Here is a 21,100-nt window from a genome sequence, read left to right as displayed (position 1 = left end):
AAAGAAAGCGATGAGAAGCCTGAGACAAAAGAAACTCTTTCCTCATACCCTCATTATTGTATTAAGTAGATAAATGAATAGTGGTTCATGACAGAAAGCAGCTCCCAAGCATGGCCCATTCTTAGCTGATACATATTTGCAATGCTGTTAAAGAGCTGAGAAGAAAAGGTTCTTTTAAGGTGAAATCTTTAATGGATTCAATGCAAGTTTATACATTTCTCATGATGCTTAAATGACTTTCATCTAAAGGATACAGATTTCAGTAAAAGTCAAGTTAGTGCTAAATTACCATATTTTTCTAACCTCAGTAAATTCAGTCAATTGTATGTGTATCAATGAGAGGAGACTGTGGCCAGACAATGGAGATATCATTGTTTATAATAGCATAATTATTACCATCTGCCTCAGCTTATCTTTCCTTATGACTTTAAAAGAAAAAAGAACAGACCTCCCACACTCACAGTGAACTCTTGCTAATTATTACCTTGATGCTTTGTGCTAACAAAGGTTCCACCTTAACAACTGTAAATTAAAAAAAAAAAAAAGCCATGAAAAGCCAAAAAAAATGGAAACAGAAAGATGGGGAAAAACTCACAGTCTTACACATATTTCTGCTTCCCCACTCTGTTGAATAATAATGCTCTGGACTTCTTCGTAAGTTTTCCCAGTCAAGGGGATGCCATTCCATTCCAGCACCTGCATTCCTAAGAAGCAAAACAGCATGAGGTCAAGTGCTCAGATTTTGACAAAGGCATCAGATAGACTGCTCTGACAAGAAGATTTGATGTGAATGTTGTTTAAACAGCACAACACACTAGCAAATCCTTTTCACTTCACACAGATTAGACTGTTGAATGTTACTGTCCCATCAGCTAGAACCTACCTGTTGAAACAAGTCAGGGGATTAATTCCTATCTGATTCAAAATACGCATGCAGTCTCCATAGTCTGGGTTGCATGATATTGAAAAAATTTTGCAATATCAAAAACATGCACACCTACCAACATGTCAAGAAACCAAAACATTTTATATATCAGACATTTCCTGGCCAGCCATGGTCTTGGAAGATAACTGTTCCCTACAGTGGCACATTGCTGTAAAGAAGCTGAGCCTCAAAATGAGACTAAATTTGTGAATGTGATTTGGTAATTCAAATACATTTTCTCTACTTTGACACTTAAGAAAATACAACAAGACGAAGGCAGTTGGGCAAACTGATTTTAAATGAAAAATGTACCTCCACATTTCAAACATCAGCCTGGAAATATTCAGGTTTAAATTTTTCTTCCGTATCTTTTCTTATGAAAAATTGACAAAACAGCTGAACATAATTCATTGTGGAAGGTAGGAACAGAGCTATGATAAACAGGCTGAAAAATACTGTATACTGATCCAATCTATTGTTTCTTCCACGTGTCCCAGGACTGAGCCAGGAGACTCTGTTTGGAGTAAGGTATCACTATAACAAAGCTTTATGCTCAGTATTTGTGGAGTCAATCCCTCTATAAATCATGTGAGGCATATTCTGATAAGATGAGAGATCTTTTGGTTACAGTAAAATGATCACAAAAAGCAAACTGTAGATTCATATCTGGGAGCTACAACTCTGGTTCTGAGACCTGCATTAATATTTTGAAGTAGTTAGTCATAAGGATGACTTCAAAGAGACTAACTTCTCACTAATGCACAAATGCTCTAGAGGAAGAAATTGCTTAATGGGACAAGATACTGAATTCTTAATAGTCCACTAAAAGCAGTGTATTACAAAACATTTGAAAACCACATCATCCACACAGCAAGGAAAACCACAAACACTTAGCTTGCTACCACTTACACAGATAAAACCAAGTCTTCACGTGTGTCATATTTTTATTTCAAAATCCTGTGCTGTTGCATATAACAAATGGGAAGAATAATGAAGTGAAATGTGGAGATAAACTCATAGGAGAACAAGCTGCTAAATAAAATATAATGAGAATTGTTCATGGAATAAAGCAGATGAAATTATTTGACAATTAAAGAATTTGAGAAATAAAGACTATAATTTTATATTAAAATTTTTCCACAGGATTCCATGAATTAGGATTTGAAATATCAGGTTTGCTGATAACTTTTCTCAGGAATAATTTATCATTCGGTTTGCAGCAGTTTACAGAAATACAAACTGTGCAGAATGACTAAAAAGTGATGCTCAGAAGGCAGTAAAACCAGCTGCTTACTGCCAAAATAGATTTGCCTTTTCCTAAAATTTAGCCCCTTTCATTTACCAGCCATCATTCAAAAGCACGATCTTGCTTTTGCTTGTTAGAGCAGCTCTGGTTTTAAGCTCAGTTCCTTTGGAATAAAGCAAAAATAATTATGAATAAATGCAGCTCCCCCTGATTTTCTGCCATACAAATATAACAGCATGCACTCTGTGTTTAGAATACTTCTAGAAAGGAAGGAACTGAAGTTATTTTTGTTTTCTTGTCAATGTGTGCCTTCATAATGCTATTGTGGCACAGGATGTTGAGTACGACAGTACAACCTCTTGAGTAAGACAAGCCAAGCCACCATTTGTATGTACTGGCAATGAACAAGAATTAAACTGGAAAATTTTAGATATCTGAGAAAGTGGTTAACATCCTTTTTCAAAAAAATAAGCTCTGTTGACAAAATGCATCCAGCTACAGTCCTAGGTTTATCACATCCTGCTTGCATGGCTTCAGAAGAATATTTACCAGGGGACCCATAAGGCTATCATCAACAACTTGCTTTAATTTAAAAAAACAGCAGGAAGAGCCTAGCTGACTACTGCTGCAGTGCTGGGATTTGGAAATCAAATCTCATTTCCACTGGTGTGAGTTTCACTAGTGAGTGCGATGGCACTGCAGTCACTCGCTTGGTCAGTAAGGCCAAGCACACATGAACAAAGCAGCAAAAAGGAAAAAGGAAATTGAATCTCAACAGCCTTGGCTCACACAGAGATCCATTTGAGCTGTCAGCATAAGGGTATTTTCTTTTTATTGGCTGCCTTGTGGACTCCTGAGTGTTTAAAATCAAAGCAATTTAAATATGACATAATTGACCTGACTGATAGCCCTGGAGTCTAAGGAAAATGTTTTTAGGGAAGAAGCTGATTTCTCTTTTCTTAAGGAGTAAGTGCTAAATACCTTTTGCTGGAAAAAAAAAAAATGTTACAAAGAAATCCTTTAAGAGGAATTGAGCCTAATCAACAAAAAGAGAAAAAAAGTACTGAGAAGTCACAGGAGACTGGTGATAAAAAAGATTTTTTGCCTAAAAACCAATCATATTCTGTAACTGGTGTTTGGTGGTCAGGACGTGTTATTCACATTTCCAAAACTTAGTGTGCTTCAAATCACCAGTTTACTACACAAAAAACAAACAGGAAGATGAGAAAACTTACACTGCTCCAAGACAACTCTGCTCACTGAGGAAGAACTAGTAATTGCCCTGATAATCGAATCCATAATTTCTTCTAGGATTTTTTTTTTTTCATTTTATTGGACTGGCTACATCCTGCATTGATGGTGAGCAACAAACTATTTTTAGCAATATCAGCTCCTACAGTCAGCAGATCAGCTTTATACATCAAGACCTCCTCCCTGCTCCACTAAGTGTGCTGACACACATCATTTGCTCAGTCTTTTTGTTACCTACTTCATGGTGACATTTAGAACCTGGAATCAGAAGTTTATAATTTTCCACTGATTACAAAATGCTTATTGCAGAGAGGGAACTTCATACATGCATAACTGCCACGGTGATATCCACATTTAGCTAGATTAATACCATCCTTTCCCTTAAAAAAATGCGCTACAGTCCTACTGTAGTGAAAGAGAGAAAGCAGCCTGTTGTGTTCATATATTCTTCCATACGCATCTGTTACCGGCTACAGCTGGAGACGTTATCAAAATCTAAGCGTACCTTTCCTCTGACACAGTATAGCCATTGTGTTCTTTGTAAGTACCAAATAAATATCTCAAAGTCTCTTGTATTTGCTATAGTTGCTGCTCTCAGTGCTTAAACTAAGAGCTTGCTCCTGGTCGGAGGGTCAGGGCTTATGCTGCAGAAGTGAGGAAGGGCCCATGTTTCATCAAAACCCTCATGGGAAGGAGAGGGTGGAATTTTGTTGTATTGCATTATATTGCCATACTGAACACATGCAGCTTAATGCTGTTCAAAATTGCCAGGCTCTTTTTAGCGAATAGTAAAGTGTTAACATTTATTATTTTTGTTTAGGCATGAGTATGCCAATTATCTGTTAACTGATAACAATAAAACCTGAAAACTCTGCAGAACTGATTTCCTTTTTCTGACATTTTGACTAGTCATTTGACAGCTTGTGAAAAGGAAGCTAAGTACTGGTGAAACTTGAAATCTGCTTTTAACAGTGGGGAGTCAGGGAGTATTAAGAAGTAGCTTCTATCAACCCAGGGATAAAAGTACTTGAAATAATTACCTGGGGTCCCCAGGGAGCATTCAGCATGCTTTGTTGATCCTGGAAGATCTGTGAAATTTTGGGGAAGAGAATTTTTGGGTAGAAAGTTTTAATAATGTGGAAAAAAGATGAGTTTGGATTCAAATCTAGGGCCAGACTTGAGCTTACAACACCATATAAAATTTCTCAGGAGCCTGAGTAAACCTGTGTCCAAATATGAGGAGCGGGTCTACTGAAACTTGCTTGGACTGACCACATGGTTTGAAGTGGTAATCTTCTTGCCGATAATTCTTCCTCATGCTAAACAACTAAGTCCTCTAATTGCTGACTGTTTAGATTTACAAACATCATATGAGATCAGCTGTTAGAAAAAAGTGCTTACATAATAGCAAGGACTATGTTGGTATTGCTCCCTGGTCAGTCTTGTGAAATGTTTTATAGCTGCTCAATCAAGGAGTGCAAAATGCAGCTCACTACTAATGTTCAGCTGTCTGTATAAAATAAGGCACTTTTTAATCTTAAATGTTTCCACATGTGTACAAGTATTGCAAAATTGCAGATTGTCCAGAGAGGTTGTGGAGTCTCTGTCCTTGCAGTTGTTCAAAACCCAACAGGACACAGCCCTGGGCAGCCTGTTCTCACTAACTGCTTTGAACAGGGAGCTTGAACTAGGTGATCTCCAGAGGTGCTTTGCAGCCTCAACTATTCTGTAATTCTTTCTAAAACAGCTAAATTTTGCTTTATAGACTATACTAATGTTTTATCCATATATGCTGTAGGTCTATGTATAAAAGAAAGCAGAAATAGCTGATTCTAGGAATATTGGATCTGCACTGTGATGTCAATAAATAGTTCAGAGTGCAGTTCCATGAATTAACTGATTTGGTCTAACTGAGCAATAATGAATAATTGGTCCTGATCTCTTTGAACTCCTGTACTCAAACTATTTATCTGTTTTTTCATGAAGAGGAGAAATATTTAGCAACAATGAAAAAGTCTGCAGTATCAAATGATCAGAAATTAGTTCCATGGATATTGTTGAAATCATTGTGTGTCTAAATCTCATAGCTTCTTGGTTTACATTCAATTTTAAACGTTAGGTAACCTGTATCATGGATCACAGTATTTAGGAGAAACTTAAAGAAAAACAATTGTTCTTTGTTCTCTTACTTTTTGGCACAGGTACTTTGATGTAGTTCCTTTGGGTAGACTCTGTCCTCATTAAGCAATGTTTAATTACAATAATCAACTGTCATCCTATTTAAAACTAAACTGTAAGAAAGATCTGAGAGATGATAAAATGAATGATTGTATTATTGCCTCTTTTAGGAGTTATGATAAGGAAAAGATATCTAAGACAGACTTACAGAGTGATCAAAAAATACCACCAACTATGGTCTTGTTCTAACAAATAACAAAATTCCCTTAACTTTCAAAGTATTTCCTACCACTGAATTTGCTATGCTATGGTGATACAGAACCCTTGACACTGAAATTGTTGCTTTTAAAGGTTAACAGTGAAGATTAGATGATATCATGGTTATGTCAAACATATTAACCTACAAGCATTTCAGGAGTGGATCACTTTAGTATATATACAATCCATGTTCACGGCCAATGGTTTCTTTGGAGACGTTGTTCAAGGACTGTGGCTGTGAACACTCCCTGCCATGGACGCAGACACTTGCTCTCTTTCTACTTACACTAGGTTTAGGAATTCCATTAGCTTTACTCCTGACTTGCACTAATGTAAAACACTGATAAAAATGCTCTTTTAAAAAATCAAATTATTAGATACTGGCTGTGCAATAGCTTTGGACCAAACTTTGCTCTGTATTTGTGTACACCAGGAGTGACACAGAGTTTAGAAACTTTATAGAAATGACAGCTTCCCTCAAATGCCAGTAATAGGATTCATTCAGAGCCATAACCTTGGACTATTTATAATATTGTGTTTTCATGTTCAGAAGAGTTTTCAGGAGAAACACATGCTGCAGGAGAATACCAGATAAATGGCTACTTTTACTTTGAAGTGAATTTCATACCAGGTAAGCTGTTAGACTTGAAAACTTAACTGACTTATTTATCCACAGAAACAACATAGCAAAGTTGCAAATTCCCTATGCCAGTGCTTCCGACCATCTCATCTTAGATCCAGAAGAGCTTTCTAGCTTCCTTCTCTGTAACTGGTGAGTCCTTGGCTTTGCATTAAGATCTTGAACACTGTTATTTTCATTTACTCCATGGAACCATGCATTTATCAGTTATCTAGATCCCTTGACTTCATACAGAGCTGGCTGGAGAGGGGTTTGTTTCTGTATCCTGCAGCCTTGAGAGAGAAGCTGACTATATGGTATGAAAAAGCAACTGAAAGAAGGGGAAATGGAGCAAAATAACTAAAGTGTTGATGATGTCTTTAGGGGTTGGGCATGGTCTGGGTCTGGAAAGGCTACAGCAAATGTTCCCACACCTATCCCAGGCATTCTTGTATAATTTCTTTTTTTATGTCTGCTTCCTTAATAGTGATCAAGGACAGAAATATTTCTTTGCTTCATGAGGATATTGCAAGGATATATATAAAAATATGAGGAGCTCCTACTTTGCTTGGGTGGCTGCTCTCACTAAATACATCCTTCAGCCCATCACCTGGGTGATAAACCTGTACTGTTCAACTGAATGTGGTTGTATATATAACATTCTTACTGATAAACAAGCACAAAACAAATTATAAAATATGCAGATAGAATAGGTCTAGCTATCAGAGTTTCTGACTGTCAACTAGAAGACATGATATATATCTCAGTTTCCACCCATCTTGCATTATTTTCCACATTTTCTGTCCTCTTCAGATTCGTCTTTAAGACATGAGCTGGCTGCACGATTAAAGTTGAAATTGAAAGGAATCTGAAAATCATCAAGGATTTTATTTCTCTGAATATGAGTCCCAACATAGTTGCTTCAAATACAGAAATACGAAACTGAGCCACTGAACACCTCTTGAATTTTATTCCCATCTGTTAAACAATGTACACTATTATAAGTTTAATCTTAGTCACTTTGCATACACTGTTATACTGCAGTCTCCTATTCAGTATACCCAAGGTGCCTGAGAAGTAGTAAAACTGTTGTTTGCTGTGTCACTAAGAGTTTGTAATTACTTCCAAAAAATCAGACTACACATAAATAAAAGCTATTCTTTTTCCATTTTTTAGAATCTCAGAGATGCTCTTCTACTGGAATTTAAAAAGATCTAGACATTACAATATTAGAATAGAGCCTCTGGTTTTGGTTACACCATAGTTATACACACAGATTGCTGGGGTTTATTCTCTGCTTCTTCATAGTTTGTATAGTTCATTCTTATGCAAAATAAACATGTCAGTTTGAGTTGTATTTTTCAATGGTCCAATGCTCACAGAGGAAAAGAAAATCGAAGTCTCTAGGCTAGCAGCTTCAATCAGTAGAATGTGAATGTTAGTGTCTTTCTATTTCATAGAAGAATTAAAATTCAGAAGTATTACTTTGAAATGCCAGAAAGTGCTATAAAAGTTAAATGTGCACTCAGAACAAGGAGAAACAGTATCAGCTTGCAGTCTGACATTCAACACTAAATTACTCTATGGTCTGTGTTCTCCAGTTATTTTTCTTTTATTTCTAAACCTTTCTGATGGTTAAAAATAGGTTGATGAAAGCCAATGTGTTATTGTATTTCCCTGTACTGCTGGGCATGAATCACACTAAAATTAATTATTTTTTGTAGACACCTTAACTTCCTCTCCCATTCATCATTCACACCCAGGCTGAATATTTTCCATTATTACAATAATTAATATATAGACAACACTCACAATTCTTAAAAATGGATATGTTGTTCATCAAATAGAAATGATATAATAGACCTGCCTATACCTCATGGCTGCTATGCCACTATGATGAAATAGCATTTACAAAAGTACAGCCAGAGCAAATCAACCTTGTATTTGGGGTGTACTTGGAATTTACAGGCAGCTATACAACACATCACTGACTGGTACAGCTGCAGTTATCAACCCAATACTAAACATCTTTCTAATTTAGTCTGCCTTCAGATTTCCATATATATTGACACATGATTCTGTAGATCACCCTTCAGTTTGAACTATGTTAGGGCAACAAGTGATGAACTAGATGCATTTGTATGACCTGATTTGAAGCTCTTGGCAAGTTAAATGAAGAGTAGAGTTACTGTTTATGAAAATAACTATGATATACATGATAAATTTATAGTGCTTTCACCACTCCTATACGCTGAAACATTATATTACATTAGAGTTACAGATAGATGATCAGTTATACCATGCTGAACAAAATGCTGTGGTGCATTGTAATTATTCAGTGTTTCAGAAAAATAAATGTTTTTCAAAACATGCTGTTCACTGAAGCTGTAGAGCACAGTGTATTTACTTTGCTTTCAGTAATGTCATATGAAAGATTAGAATGATTTTGCCAAAGAGATAACCTTCCTCTAGAGAGCTCTAATTTAACTGAAAGTCTTAAACATTTCATTATTAGGTTGTGTTCACAAAAAAATCCACTTTTAAAAGTAGTTTACTACAAATTCAGATCTTTTTTAAAAAATCTTGTAATAATATATATATGGTAGAATGAAAAACTCTGTTTAATTCAAAGTCACCTAAAGATCAGTAAACAATGAGGCTGCAGGAATTTCTCTTTGCTGTCTCCTTCATGAGTGGTAAATACATAAAAAACATGATTTTCATGCGGGCTTAATGTCAGGTATGAATTTAGACTAGTATATCCCTGTCTGCACTACATATTTATCAATATTGGTGTATTCAGACTTCAGTGGGGCTTTTTTCAATTTCCATTTTTGAGGAAAAAATTATTCTCATTTACACAAATGCAGTTTTCTTACTCCAGCTTCTATCAATTAGAACTGAGAATGAAGTGATATTTGGTTTTGAAATTTTCTTTTGGAGGGGCAAGAGGAACACATCATGAGATGCAAGTATACAGTTCTTGTGGAAGTTACAGTGTGTGTCTGAAGAATCACTCTCTCTGTATTACTTAGTTTCTAGTCTCCTTAAGAGTACAAATTACTACAGCAAATGTCAAAGTCTATATAAAACACTGTTCTATTGTCAAAACAATTAGACTCTAAGCACAACTATTAATTTAGATTAAAAGAAAACTGACATAACTTATTAGTGTTAAAATTTCTTTTCTACTTGCAAATAAAAAAAAAAAGCTTTAATGTTCTGTCTTCTACAGAGGAGGAGGAGTGAAATTACCCTTACCTCATGCAGAAGGAGGCCCATTGTCTACTACTAAGATAGAAGCATACAATCATAGAATCGTTTAGGTTGGAAAAGACTTTCAAGATCATCCAGTCCAACCATTAACCTAACACTACCAAGTCCACCACTAAACCAGTTAAGGGTCAAATAATAATTAATTTCATGTTTCCTGGCTTGGTGGCTGGATTATTTTTTAATGAAAGTAAAACTAGAATAGAATGATTAAGGTTGGAAAGGACGTCTAAGATCATCAGTCCAACTGTCAACCCAACACCACCATGCCCACTAAACCATGTCCCAAGATGCCATGTCTACATGTTTTTTGAACAACTCCAGGGATGATGACACCGCCACCTCTCTGGACAGCCTGTTCCAATGCTTGACTACCCTTTCTGTGAAGAAATTTCTCCTAATATCCAATCTAAACCTCCCCTGATGCAGCTCAAGCCCATTTCCTCTCGTCCTATCACTAGTTACTTGGGAGAAGAGACCAACACCCACCTCACTACAACCTCCTTTCAGGTAGCTGTAGAGAGCGATAAGGTCTCCCCTCAGCCTCCTCTTCTGCAGGCTAAACAACCCCAGCTCCCTCAGCCGCTCCTCAGAAGACTTGCTCTCTAGACCATCACCAGCTTCGTTGCCCTTCTCTGGACACACTCCAGCCACTCAATGTCCTTCTTGTACTGAGGGCCCCAAAACTGGCCATAGTATTTCAGGTGCGGCCTCACCAGTGCCAAGGACAAGGGGATGATCACTTCCCTAGTCCTGCTGGCCACAATATTCCTCATAAAAGCCAGGATGCTGTTGGCCGCCTTGGCCACCTGGGCACACTGCTGGCTCATGTTCAGCCGGCTGTCAACCAGCACCCCCAGGTCCTTTTCCACCCATCAGCCTTCCAGCCACTCTTTCCCAAGCCTGTAGCGTTGCATGGGGTTGTTGTGACCCAAGTGCAGAACCTGGCACTTGGCCTTGTTGAACCTCATACAGTTGGCCTCGGCCCATCGGTCCAGCCTGTCAAGCTGAGCTAAATTTTTCAGTCACATAATGAGTTTTCAGATAGGTAGATTCATTAGCACTGAAGTTATTTAAAAACTAATTTACAATTTTTGGCATTGTTTTAGCTGGAAAAAGAATGAAGTAATTCTTTATCTTTTTTTCAAAATAAATAGCTTTTTAATTTCAAAAGGATTTTTCTATCCTAAATTTTTAATTTGATGTAATATTTAATTTGAAACTGGAGGTTTTATGTCCCATTTTTTTCAGGAAAAAAAGTTTATTTCATAAGAAATCCAACTTCTGTTTTTATGCTAATGTAGTCTTAGGCACAAGGGAAAGGGCACAGCTATGCCAAAATATGGTAGTGATGTAGAGTTTGCTACATTCTTTTTTTTTTCCAAAAAAAGGAGGCTGTTTTGTTTTGGTTTATTTTTTTCTTGTTTCTCACATTTTCCATCATTTCATGGACATTTTTATCACTAACAACAGTAATTCAGTATCACCAGGAAGTATTAGGGTAGAACACAGGTTTTAAATTACAGTTTAATAGATCTGTTCGCAAGTTCGTAATGGTATCTTCTGAGATGGAAATAGATGCTATAATATTTAATCAATAAATAAATACCAGTGCAGGAATTTGGCCAGATGTGCCAGTTAACTAATTTAGGAAAAAAATATTTTATACAACAGCTTCTAAGCAAGAGGTATTGGTTTTTCTACATGGAATAGTAACCTATTCACAGGGATTAAGAAACTCTTGATTTCTTATGAGACATCAAAATATTTTCCCTTCATAGACTTGTCAGAACTATAGAATTCTAACTATTGGAATGATTTTATTTCAACCAACATTTGCTATACTTCTCTTTTAGAAGTTAACTTGGTGTTTGTACAAATTCCTGACATATTGCACGTCCATAGCTGTAGGACCACAGTAGAAAGTATGTGGAGCAGATTTGTTTGATTATTGGCTAGTTTCAACAATAAATAATCTGAACCACAGGTGAAAATGCATAAAATCATAATTCTTTTTTTCATCAAATTTTGAACATATTTAGAGCATTTTGAAAATAAAGAAAAGAGCACGGATAGCAGTATGCATGTCTGCAGGGAAGAACTGTCAGGCACACAAACAAAATCTCCCTTTTGGTTTTACCTTGTTTTGGGCTTAGAGTCAATGTGCCAATTTTTAGCTGTTTAAAGGTAAGTGTCTTGCCTCAGTAGCTCTCTAGGAATTTTGAGTAGTTAATGAATGAAGAGAGGCAGGTTCCTCTTAGAATGGTTCATCTCAACTGACACCTATTCAGAATGAGATGAATCACATCCCTTGGGGTACCCTTCTTTCACTTGTGGTTAGAAAAGGAGCCCATAATACAAGCTTAGGTAAGATATTTACTTTTCAGACACCTAAAAATATGTGCATTGATTTCCCCATTTATCATCTAAAATTATACATCTATCCTAGAAACAGAAATGGACTTTTTTTTCCTCAATTTAGCAAACTGGCAGCTGTACCTTATCAACAAGAAGAACAAACTGAAAGATAGTGTACCTCAAGTGAAGGGCATTAATTGGGCATCACCAGAGACTGTGTTGTAGTTCTGCTTCTGCTACAGCCAGCCAGGTGACCACCACAGCTAAGCCAATTAGCCACTTTGTACCTCAGTTTCTTTACGTGTTAAAAAGGCGTGGTGGAAAGATAATGGTATTGTACATTAACTTTGAGTTTTGCAAGTGAAAACTGGTATTATTAAAGCTAAGTGTGCCCGTGCATCAGAAAACTTGCTAACATTAATAGAATTGTAGGAGATAGTACTTGTGAAGCATTAAGGGCTGGGTATCGACTCTTAAACTTTCATATCCCTATAACTCATTCATTAAGGATTTTAGTGAAAAACGTTAGGATTATTCAACTTTAAGAAGTACAAGTTACATATCTGCTAGACAAATGACAGATACTAAAAGTTACCAGGTAGCAATGACTGGCATTTTTAATAGTAAAGTTGCAAAAATGCAGGATTTATGTTTTCAATAAATATTTGTTATTTCAATAGCCTTGTGAAAAAATGATGCAGGATTAGGCCCATGATTATGTCATTCTCTGTAGTGTTCTCTAAAATAAATTTGAAAGCACAGTTACTGAAGCTATAGTGTACATTCAAGATGTGATGGTGATTATCTGGCAGCTACATGAATAATCAACTTACACGGGTACTCACATAAATTTTTTAAAAAGGGCCCTATTGCTTTTACTGTAACTTATTTATATTGCAATAAGATTTTTTATTATATTATAGCAAGCTTTTGGAACTCAAGTCATAGCTTAAGGACTTGATATGAGAAGCAGCATCCAAGCAAGAAATCTGTGAAGACCAAGAACTAATCAACTCTATGCCAGATAGGGTAGGAGAGAAGCTACAGGAAAGGAGCAAAGTAATAAAATAGTAACACAAGTATATTTCTGTTTGACTGTTCCATACTGGTGGGTCTTTCTATTGCCATCAAATTCTGATTCAAAAGTTGGATTTACATTATTCGCAGGAGACATAAGGAGCACTTTTCTTGACATGTGCATGAGTTCTTCGTGGCAGCTTTGCAATAATAATTTCAGTAGCAAATCCCTTACAGCTGTAGGTTCTTGGAGGGGACTTATATGATAAACGTGTGGTTCTTTTTTGTTGGTTTACTAGAACTAGAAAAACTACTCGGTATTATCATTGGCAAAAATAGCTTAAATTGTGAATGCTAGGAGGAGGCAGATAATTGGGTACATATGCGTGTGTATGAATGTTTGAAAGTAAACTGTTGTACTCTCAGGCAGAAGTGGCTACTTGCTAACTGCAACCAGTATGATCTGGTTTGAAATACTGATAACACCTGGATTAAAGGAAAGACACCTCTCCTGAGTCCTCCAGTTAGTAATGAGAAATGAGGCAGAATCGCCAGTTAGCAGGCTGATCAGGCAATGGGCTTCTGCATGTAGAAGTTCTGATTGAGGAAACCTGGGGACTAGCAGGTCCAGAAAGAAGACGAGGTGCTTAAAAGGAGGGGTTCCAAAAAGAAGTGGCCTTGGAAAGGAGAAGGGGGCCTGGAAAGAAGAAGGTGAAGATCCTGGCTGGAGGAGAGATCTGGGACAGAAGTGGGAGAAGCAGGAGAAGTGGGTCAGACTCTGGAGATCCGTGAGATGAATGGAGACAAGTGCCAGGGGCCACCCAGGGACCATGGCAGGGAATGCCTAGGATGGACACCTGTGAGAAGTGGCACAACAGGAGCCAACACAATGTCCTGCCCAACCATCCCAGGCAGTGGGTACTGGAAGGGAAGGTGGGACCTCCTGAATGTGGTGCTGGGCCAGGAGTGAGCAAGCATGAGACCAGGGCAGGGCAAGGACCCTGCCCTCCTTTGGTATCAAACAAAACTCTGTATCCAGGTCCCCTGCAGGCAGGCATTCATGGTCTTACATGTGATGAGTAGAGGGCAACTAAGGATAAACCAGTCAGAACAACCAATCATGTTACATTCATTGCCTGCTGGCTTTAGTAATCCAATGTATTTATTTATTTATTGTATATCCTTGAAGATAAGGGCAAATGCAAGCTAGCTTTGCCATGGGTACTGATTAGCAGCAGCTTCTATTTCTTTTCTTTATCTACACTAAAACAGATGATCTCTTACCAGCCAGTCCCTGTATATTTGTGTGTTTCTTATGATCACCATTAACATACTGAATTAACCATGTAAACATCAGGAAGACTAACAAAACAAGTGTATGATACCACATTCCCTTACTGATAACTATAGCTCTAGAAATATTATTCATGCCCCTCCAGGGAAAGCAGTTTCTGCAGTGTAGAAGCTGCTGTTACCCCAAGGATGATAACAGCCACAAGAAAGCCCTGTTTGCAGCTGATGACAAGCAAAATGAGGACAGGGCTGGTAGTTCAAGGGCTTATTTTCAAGTCTGCTGAAGGCACTTTGGAGCTTTTCTGCTGAAGTAATGGAGTATATCAAAACTCATAGGGAATAATACAGCCTATGAGATTTGGTTTAAGACTTCTTGGGTCACAGGATGAGAAATTGGACTTGATGAAACTGTGGCTAGGTAGGGCAGGGAAGATGCTGGAAGGATGGGCCCCCAGCCTGAGTACTGTGTGCTGATGGTGCAGTGCAAGCACCCATCCTGCTGTTTCTGCTGCTGCACAGCAATCAATAATTGCTGCCTATACAGGCAACCTTTTGCCCTGTAGCAACAGCAGTAATAAGCCTGTCTATTTTGGCACTCATAGTCTCAACTTAGCAACTACACACTAGCCCTACAACAACCTCTGCCCCTATTTCTTAAAACTTGTGTGTCTTAATTACACATCAAACCCACATTTAAACACCAAACTGTTACTAAATTCTCAGCCCTGCATCCTCACTTTAGCTTCACTAGGTATTGCCATGGCCTATTCTCCTCCAAAAACATGCCCCAAGTGAGATATCGAGCATTATTTTTAAACTGCCAAATATAAGTGTTAAACTGACATTTCAACTCTGTAGACTCAAGCTCACGTGTATTATGGGTCAACAAGGACAAAGGAGTTTGACCATTTCACTATTTAATCTTTTAAAACTGCTTTCATTTCACCAAAGCTATTGTACAGGTCAAAATCTTTTTTCCAGGACTGATATATTAAAATTATTAGTGTCAAACAATGTAAGAGAGTAAAACAATCATCTCTGCTTCTTTACATCAAACCACTAAATATTCTTTCCCAGGCAAAAGGAGGAAAAATAGGTGTTGTATTTAACTGAATAAAAATTACACATTTCCTTTCTTCTACAGAAAATTCAAGCAGAAGAACCTTCCCCTCAAAAAAGAGCAATTACATCTGTGAAACATTGTGAATCAGTTATGTAACAATAGGTGTAACTAAAGTAAAAATATACGCAAGCAGTAAAAAGTGCCAACTGAAACTATAAAACCCACAAACATACCGAATACAATAAAACAGCAAAGCACAAATGATATTACGTGCTTTAGAGATGAAAGAGTTTGAACAATTCTCCTTGGGTAAAAAGTATCCAAGGAGTTGCTAAATTGCCTATCAACTCATCACCATTTCAAAGGCAACCCTTTATCTTCACCAAAACTAATAATTATTTTCTCTAAAAGTAATGAACCAGATTTATCTAATTTGATTTTTTACAGATGATAATAAATATTGTCTTGAATATGTATAATAAATTTTAAAGAAAATAATAAGAAGCCCAGTGACTTTTCCCAGTTCATTCCAAAGGCTCAGAGGCAATAGAAATATAATTGCTCTCCTAAAAATACTCTGTATTTCTCTCTTCACAGGCAAATGAAAAGAACTGAACCCATAATGCATCCTGAAGACCTATAAATGCAAAATGCAGATGGAAACGCAGTTTCATTCACATATGCACCTCTTCAAAGCACGTGCTTTTACAAATTGAAAGAGAGCATGACTTTACTTGTTCTTCCATTGAATTCAGTGACAGCTGAGAACCGGGCATGATGTCCAAATTGCAATTCTAATACTAATGCTCAAGTTCTAGCTATAGATGACGCATGCTATCAGGATAGGTTCAAACAAGCAAAAGGAGATATTGCGTAATACAACATGAAGTTACTCTGTGGATGGTCATTATGCTTGAAGACTAAGGATAGACTAGAAAAGAACATGCAGGAAAAATTTCCAATGGATTACTAAGTAGAAGACACCATACTGTACACTTGCCTAGGGAGTTCCTGAGTCCTATGTACTATGTTATAGTAGTATATATGACCATATGACCACATAGAATCATAGAATCGTTTAGGTTGGAAAAGACCTTTAAGATCATCCAGTCCAACCATTAACCCACACTACCAAGTCCACACTAAACCAATCAAGGGTAGACTAGACTAAACCATGTCCCAGGGTGCCACGTCTACCTGTTTTTTGAACGCTTCCAGGGATACACATCTATGACTATTATGTGTATGTGTGTACAAACATACATAATCATATAGACACATACATATGTACATCTATACATATATCACAGATGTATATGTTTAATTTACTGTTTCTGGGACATGCTAGATGGTTCGTCTGATCAAATAGACATAGTCTTATGTTTTTTTACTTGTTTTGCTTTCTGAAGTACCTGACATACAATCAGGTCATCACTAACAGCTTTTGCAGGAATAACAATTGTTTGCAGTATTGTTCATTATGACAATCATTGTATTGGTGGTGGTGTAGTCCAACTCCTTTTTGCAAATGTACTTTGTAAGTGTACACATGCTGATATAAACCCCATGGGCTAATGCAACACTTTGTTGACATAGTCATGATTTCTACTGAGATAGCTATGTCCATGAAGCTATAGCTTCATTAACTTGTTTAATGATGATCTATAATAATCTATCTCACTTTGACAAAATAGCTAGTTAAATTTTACCTGTAAATGCATCAAAGTACTTAGGTGCAATAATTTAGTTTTATGTGTTGTTACATTGCTGAAATTGAGGAAGCTGTGTGATGACCCTAGTTCATAAATTTAAAGCCAGAAAACACAGAAATCCTTGTATTACCTGTGTGGCTTAGTAAGTCTTCGACTCTAAACAATGCATATTACATCCCAAGATATATGATTAAGCATACTGAATCAGAAATTCTTAGCATGAAGCATTAAAAAATATAGGTAACAGGCCTTTATAAATCCCTTGCAAAAGCAAGAGTATAGAGTTTAACACATTCGAAATTCAGGATGCAGGGGCTTGTCCATTAGGTGGCACCAAATTTTTTCCATATGTATGGAAACTGTAGGCAACAGAGAAAAGCGTTTATCTGCTAGTAGCTGTCAGGTGGTCTCCCAGCTAGTCTCCATCCAGAGACGGAACCTCTGAGATGGCATTGCAGCCCGTCAGCGTGCATCACTGACGGGAGGTCATCCAGATAGGGGAGTGTGTGCTGCAGCCTGTGTTCAACTAATGGCTCGTCTGGTATAAAGCTGTTTTTATCATATCTACCAGTCTGTCTGCATCACACCCAGCAAGGATCACTGTGGCACTTGAAGATATTTTCAGTTCCTTCATTGGATCTTCACTTTTCTAAGCAGCGGAAGTGTTTTTCTTGTCTCATGCTCTCTACAGCTACTCAATCAGAAGAAAGGCCCTACTTCCCAACTAATCAGTCAGCTTCCACTGTGTGAATTGCAGAGCTATTACTATCACTGAGATAGGCTGGTACTTCTAAGAATAGTATAGTGGTCTGTGAATAAGAAGATGAAAGATTGTCTTTTCTTTCTTTAGTATTGTCTAAGACTAAAACTGTTTCTACTGCCCCATTAGCACCAGTCATGAAAGTCCTTGCCTAGAATTTTGCTTCCTTTTATCCTTTCTTTCACGCACATCTCAGGAACTCTCAGTTCTCTCTAATCAGCCACTTAGGAGCCATTTGGAAAGTATAATCAGTAAACATAATACAAATCTTTGCTTTATTTAGACATGTCAATGCTTATTTCTATTTAGCAGTCCCAAAACTGTCTGTATGAGCAGCAAATGTATGAATGATATGGATTGATTCAACTTCACCCACACTACGACAGAACTGATTTAGCAAGCTCGGTGCTCACACAGTGATGAACATTGCCTGGAATGACTCATTTCCTTTTACTGTGTCATCTTAAAGGTTAATTTCATGGGACTCTGTTCAGCACATTATCTAGTAACTAAGAAATAATCAAACTTTCTATTCGTTGAGGTGACTGGTCAGCACCACTAAATGGCACTGTCATTGCACTTGGGCAGGTAAATCATACTCATCTTTCCCATGCAAATAGGTTCTAGCGATGAACGAGTATGATGAACATGAATGATGTACATGGGAGTTTACTTTTCACCACATTACTTTCCACACAGTTCTAGAAATCCTTTGCTCTAGCACTAACCAGATCATCCTAATGTCCTTTTTACCTCCTACCTGCTTTTTTTCACCTTGTGCCTGCCATAACATAGCTAATGTGCAGCCTAACCCTCCAACACAGGACTGTCCCAATTCACTGTGCATTTGTAATCTGGTCTGTCTGCACACGAGCAGCATATAAGCTCATAGGCCTGGGCTAAGGCAACCTTGGTGCTCTTGTACAAAACAGCAGTTGTTAGGACTCTTCTCCCGGCTCTGATGACAAGTGGTCAGAAAGAGGGATTGCCTGAGACCCCACAGTGTTTCTGAAAACTGAACCCTCATAGAACAACAGGGCCTGGGTGCAGTACCAAAACCAACCCTGCTTCTCTGGGTACGTGTCTTTGAAGGATATTCCAGACATGCTTCCTCCTGACATGAGCTGGTTTGGGATGGGAAGGGAGCAGAAAAGTAGCACATGAGCAAGTAAGAAGAGTCCAAATCTCTTCCCTTTAATTGCCAGTTTCTTTTTGTAGATGTACATCTCTGGCTCTCTACTCTATCCCTGCTGGCCTTTTAGGAATAAATTTATGAAAAGAAAAAAAACCCCAAACAACAGAAAATCCTTTACGCTTCCACAGACTAAGGAACAACTATAGTACAAGCATTACCGCTGCATGATTGTACAGTTCTTTCTCATCAGACGAATTACCTGTATCATCTTTAAGGCCTTATGGACTTTAAGACTTAATACTTTCAGTTATTAGCATATCCTTTTGGTTTGGCAGCAATGAGTCCCCAGGGAAATGTCCCTTACAGTCACAACTTATAGGTATTTGCATAACATTACACAGGTCGGTGGATAAAGCTCATTTTGGATCAAAGGACACTATTCTTAAATCACATTATTAATGTATTTCAGTGGGATTCTTCTTGGCATTCAGAAGTAGACACAGAGCTGCAGACTCATTGCTCTGTATCTTTGTACATTATTAGCAAACTTCATCATCAAAAATGGAAAGTATTTTCTCTGTATTTCCTTAATATCAGAAGGCTGGCACTTTTTTCACACCATTTTCATGTGAGATCTTATTATTACTCAAACTGTTCAAATTGAATTCAAGATCAAAATGAATGTGTAGAGTCATTCCACATGTTTTATTTTGGATTAACAGTGTCCACATCCAAAGAGAAGAAGGATTAACATGTTATAAACATATAAATAAGCTACTTCTTAATTTGCAAATGTTTGTCACATAGCAATACACTAATGAACAATTCTTTTTGTGAAAGTCAATGTAAGACCCAAAATTTAAAGAAAATTCAGCTGGAATGAACACCACGGTCCTATAATGGGTGTAGTGGTTTACAGTTTCATTTGAAATAATTTTTAAGAAAGCTACTGTTTCATAACTGGGTGGTTTGGGGAGTAACAGGGACATATGCAATAATGCTAGGAAAAAATGTACAATGAGATCATCAAGCAAGAAAAAGTAACTGTGCGGAACTTCTGCAATTCCTATTCATGTCAGTTGGGGGAGAAACTGCTCAGCACCTCAGACGTTTCCTTGGCACTTTGCAAATACATTCCTAGGAAAACAGCAGATAAGAACTTATGGAGATGATTGACTTGAGCTGTTGAAGAGGAAAATCACTAAATAGAATTGTATGCCCAAGAGCAAAGGCTGCAAAATCACAACTCTTTCTTGAATTGTACATCACATGGCAATACTTAATGGGAGGTGCCAATGTCACAGTAGTCACTCCTAGAATTTCTCAAAATTCATGAATTTTTGCTTCATAATAAAGTTTTAATGAAGTCTTATTAATGTGTTAAGCTTCCTAAAGTCTTAATGTAAATTCCTTCATTTTATAAGATGTAAATATATATTAAAGTGTAATATATTTTCAATATTTGTCCAAGATCAAATTTAAATCTATAGATAATATACTTCCACCTAGTTACCCTTTATAGAGCCCTCAGAATTAGTCCTGTGGATGCCCTAGCATACAAAGAATTGTTTTCAGACCATTTCTTTCAATTTACTTTAACATAACTGACACCCAACCCTTCTCACTGTGAACACTTAGTGTGTGTCCTATGTGTGGTATGTCTCTCGTGTTGCCATTTTTTAAAATAATAATGCACAAAGAAGAGACTAGTGAGCAATTAATTTTCATGTAACCAGTGTTGTAAAAGATAGCAGCTAAAATAGAAGTATATGAATGTTAAAAAAAACCCTCACCAGTATCCATAGGAAAAAAAAGACAGGAAATTTTACAATTGAACAACATAAAACCAGACTTCACAGTGTAAATTTTTGTCATTGTCAGATTCAGGGGACTACCTGCTACTTACTGGGTATGACATTGTAACAGTCTTTATAGCTATAAATCGTGAAGGGATGTTGTGCCTTTGAGAAAGCCATGGCCACAATCAGCATGGAAAATAACAACTCATTGTT

At 37.2% G+C, this 21,100-nt stretch overlaps 1 protein-coding gene across 1 annotated transcript in view; it reads right to left on the bottom strand.

The window, feature by feature from the left end:
- The window catches only part of PCLO (piccolo presynaptic cytomatrix protein), a 388,529-nt gene that overhangs the window by 89,873 nt on the left and 277,556 nt on the right, over positions 1 to 21,100 (bottom strand). Inside the window, exon 12 of the mRNA XM_075722389.1 lies at positions 596 to 704. Within this exon, the coding sequence (XP_075578504.1) occupies positions 596 to 704 (109 nt within the window). The remainder of the gene's footprint in view (positions 1 to 595; positions 705 to 21,100) is intronic.

Source organism: Pelecanus crispus, chromosome 1, assembly GCF_030463565.1.
Source record: "Pelecanus crispus isolate bPelCri1 chromosome 1, bPelCri1.pri, whole genome shotgun sequence".
NCBI classification, from domain to species: Eukaryota; Metazoa; Chordata; class Aves; order Pelecaniformes; family Pelecanidae; genus Pelecanus; species Pelecanus crispus.
Note: the sequence above shows the minus strand (reverse complement) of the source record. Positions and strands in the feature narration are given on the sequence as shown.